Source organism: Sinocyclocheilus grahami, unplaced genomic scaffold (assembly GCF_001515645.1).
Source record: "Sinocyclocheilus grahami isolate Dianchi unplaced genomic scaffold, SAMN03320097.WGS_v1.1 scaffold3.1, whole genome shotgun sequence".
Taxonomy (NCBI): domain Eukaryota; kingdom Metazoa; phylum Chordata; class Actinopteri; order Cypriniformes; family Cyprinidae; genus Sinocyclocheilus; species Sinocyclocheilus grahami.
Genome location: NW_015505182.1, coordinates 1429243 through 1431837, shown reverse-complemented (window position 1 = coordinate 1431837; position 2595 = coordinate 1429243). Strand labels below are relative to the sequence as shown.

The 2595-nt window shown below is 42.7% G+C and overlaps 1 protein-coding gene across 1 annotated transcript; it reads left to right on the top strand.

Annotated features, from left to right (window-relative positions):
- Positions 1 to 794: 794 nt before the first annotated feature.
- LOC107581933 (transcription factor MafB-like) lies at positions 795 to 2385 on the top strand. Its single transcript, XM_016267629.1, has one exon. It carries the CDS (start codon positions 998 to 1000, stop codon positions 1877 to 1879), a length of 882 nt encoding a protein of 293 aa, XP_016123115.1. The 5' UTR covers positions 795 to 997; the 3' UTR covers positions 1880 to 2385.
- Positions 2386 to 2595: the final 210 nt, after the last annotated feature.

Here is a 2595-nt window from a genome sequence, read left to right as displayed (position 1 = left end):
GAAGACAGAGTGTGTGTGTGTGTGTGTGTATGTATATATATATATATATATATATATATATATATATATATATATATATATCTTCTATACAGATATATTATTCTCATAATTCTTAGATATTTACATTTTTCTAACTTTTTTATTTTTGTTATCTGTTATGTGCATTATAGTTCTTGATGTTGTATTTATGTTATTTAGTTAATTACTTAATGCTTATATTTAGTTAAAGCCTTCATTTTAGTGTCATGTGCTACCCTGATGGTCTTGTGTGGATGACACTGTGCTCTGACTTTATTATTGCTGGCCACAGTTGCTAGAGAGGCCAACTTTAAGTGATCATGTGGCCTTCCGTTGCACCACCTGTGAGTATCAGTGCATTTTACAATGCCATTCAGGTTTTAATAGCTCAGATGTATTGCTTGTTACTGTCAGTGATCGTCATGCTGTAAAGTATGTGCTGGCTATATTGTGATAGTAGCGTGTTAGTCTTTAATTTATGGACTGCTTATTTAAAAAAAAAAAAAAGCCTATGTTATGATAATCAAAATCAACCCTGACAAACTGAATATAAAAAGTGTGGTAATTTGATTTTGTTTTATAAAACCTTTTATTAATAGGTTCCCTTATCGTTAGGCTATACAAAATGCGACATTTTCTTTTGATTTGGAGTACTAAACGTAACTTGGACGTGTTTTGGTGAGAGTGACAGCTGTGATAGGAAAGAGGGCGTGGCCTCGCTGCGCGGCTGCTTTTAAAGCTGCCTGATTTACTTTCTTTTCAACACAGCTACATCCTGCGCTGTTCTCCGAGAGACCATCTGAAACTAAAAAGCGACTTGCAAACTTTCTGTCGGCTAAGGCGTTTAGGAGGGTGGCTAAAAGAGCTGTCTTGACTTCCAGCTCGATTTTATAAGCGACGGAAGCGTGTTTTCAGAACATTAATGCAGCCTAAACCGCAGTAACAAGTTGTTCACATCATCGAAACATCAGCAGAAATCATGACGGCGGAGCAGCATCAGCTGAATTTGGACTACGGTGACTTTGACATGAGGTTCGATGTGAAAAGGGAGGCTGCAGCTTTGGGACCGGACCGCTCTTTTATCCAGCAGTGCGGTGTACACGTGCCAGGCTCCGTGTCCAGCACACCCATGAGCACCCCATGCAGCTCCGTGCCTTCATCCCCGAGCTTCAGCCCAAGCGGACAGAGAAGCGGTGCTGAAGATCTCTACTGGACCCTGAGCACGGGGGCTTATCCGCAGCACACAGATCCCCACTGCCTTGAACTGACACCCGAGGATGTCCGGGAAGCCTTAAGTGCCAATCTCATGCAGGCACACCCGTCTCAGCTCCACCAGGCAGAGATGGAGCATGGATACAGGAGCATCGGTCAGTTCCACGCACCAAACATGCATCAATACCATCAGCAGCAATACACCGAACTCGGCCACAATCCCGACTTCGCGCACGGCAAAAGCGTGGATCAGTTAATGCAGCATCTCGACGGTGCACCTCAAGGCGCGACGCAGCTCAAGTCGCATAATATCCACCAGCAGACGCACCACAGACGCGGTGAGCGCGCGGAGAGCCGCTTCTCCGACCAGCAGCTGGTGTCCATGACTGTGCGCGAGCTCAACCGACACCTCCGCGGCATGAGCAAGGACGATATTATCCGGCTGAAGCAGAAACGCCGTACCTTGAAAAACCGCGGGTACGCTCAGTCGTGTCGACACAAACGCGTTCAGCAGAAACACGTACTGGAGAACGAGAAGACGAGTCTCGCGACGCAGGTGGAGCAGCTGAAGCACGAGCTCAATAGGCTGGTGCGCGAGAGGGACGCGTACAAACTCAAATGCGAGAGGCTAGTTGTCGGAATGAATTGAGTAATGGACCCTCTTGTGAAAATCCCCCATCGCCTGCATTTTTGCGATAGCTCTGCATATATTTAATGTTGATAAAGTTTCTCTTTAATAATATTAAAAAAACAGCTTAAGATTGTTTGCTGGTCTGACCAGCTGAAAGACCAGAAAACCTTCTTAGACTTCTTTTAGGTGTTTTTGTCAGCAGAGGAGAAAGTTTAAATTCTGTTATTTGGTATTTTATATTTTCACTCAACTTTATCTCTGACATGTCAAGCTGGTTTTGATAATGCATCTGTTATCTTCTAGTTTTCACAACAGTCTTCATCAGTCATCTCAGCTATGCGAATGACATTTGACCTTTTTGGAAATAGATGCATTGTGTTGGTATTTTTGTTTATTTGAACATTTTGTATATCTTTAATTTGTTTCATTAATCAGTTGTATTTGTTTCTTGAAACTCTTCTGAAGAGTAGACGTTTGTGATTTTTATTTCATTGTTACCTCCAGAATAAATTTTTGAAGAAAAAAAAAAAGCATTCGGATTCCCTTATTTTTCTTACACTTCTCCCAGAACGCAGTTCAAACTGTGTTTTGCACGAAACTTGCGTAGCACGGATGTTTTATATGTAACCCATCAACAGACTGACTTGAAATATCACGAGAACATAACAAATAACCCAGTGCACAGGTATGTCTACTCGCAGCAACCTCTGACCTTGCTTAACGGCTGTTTCCTG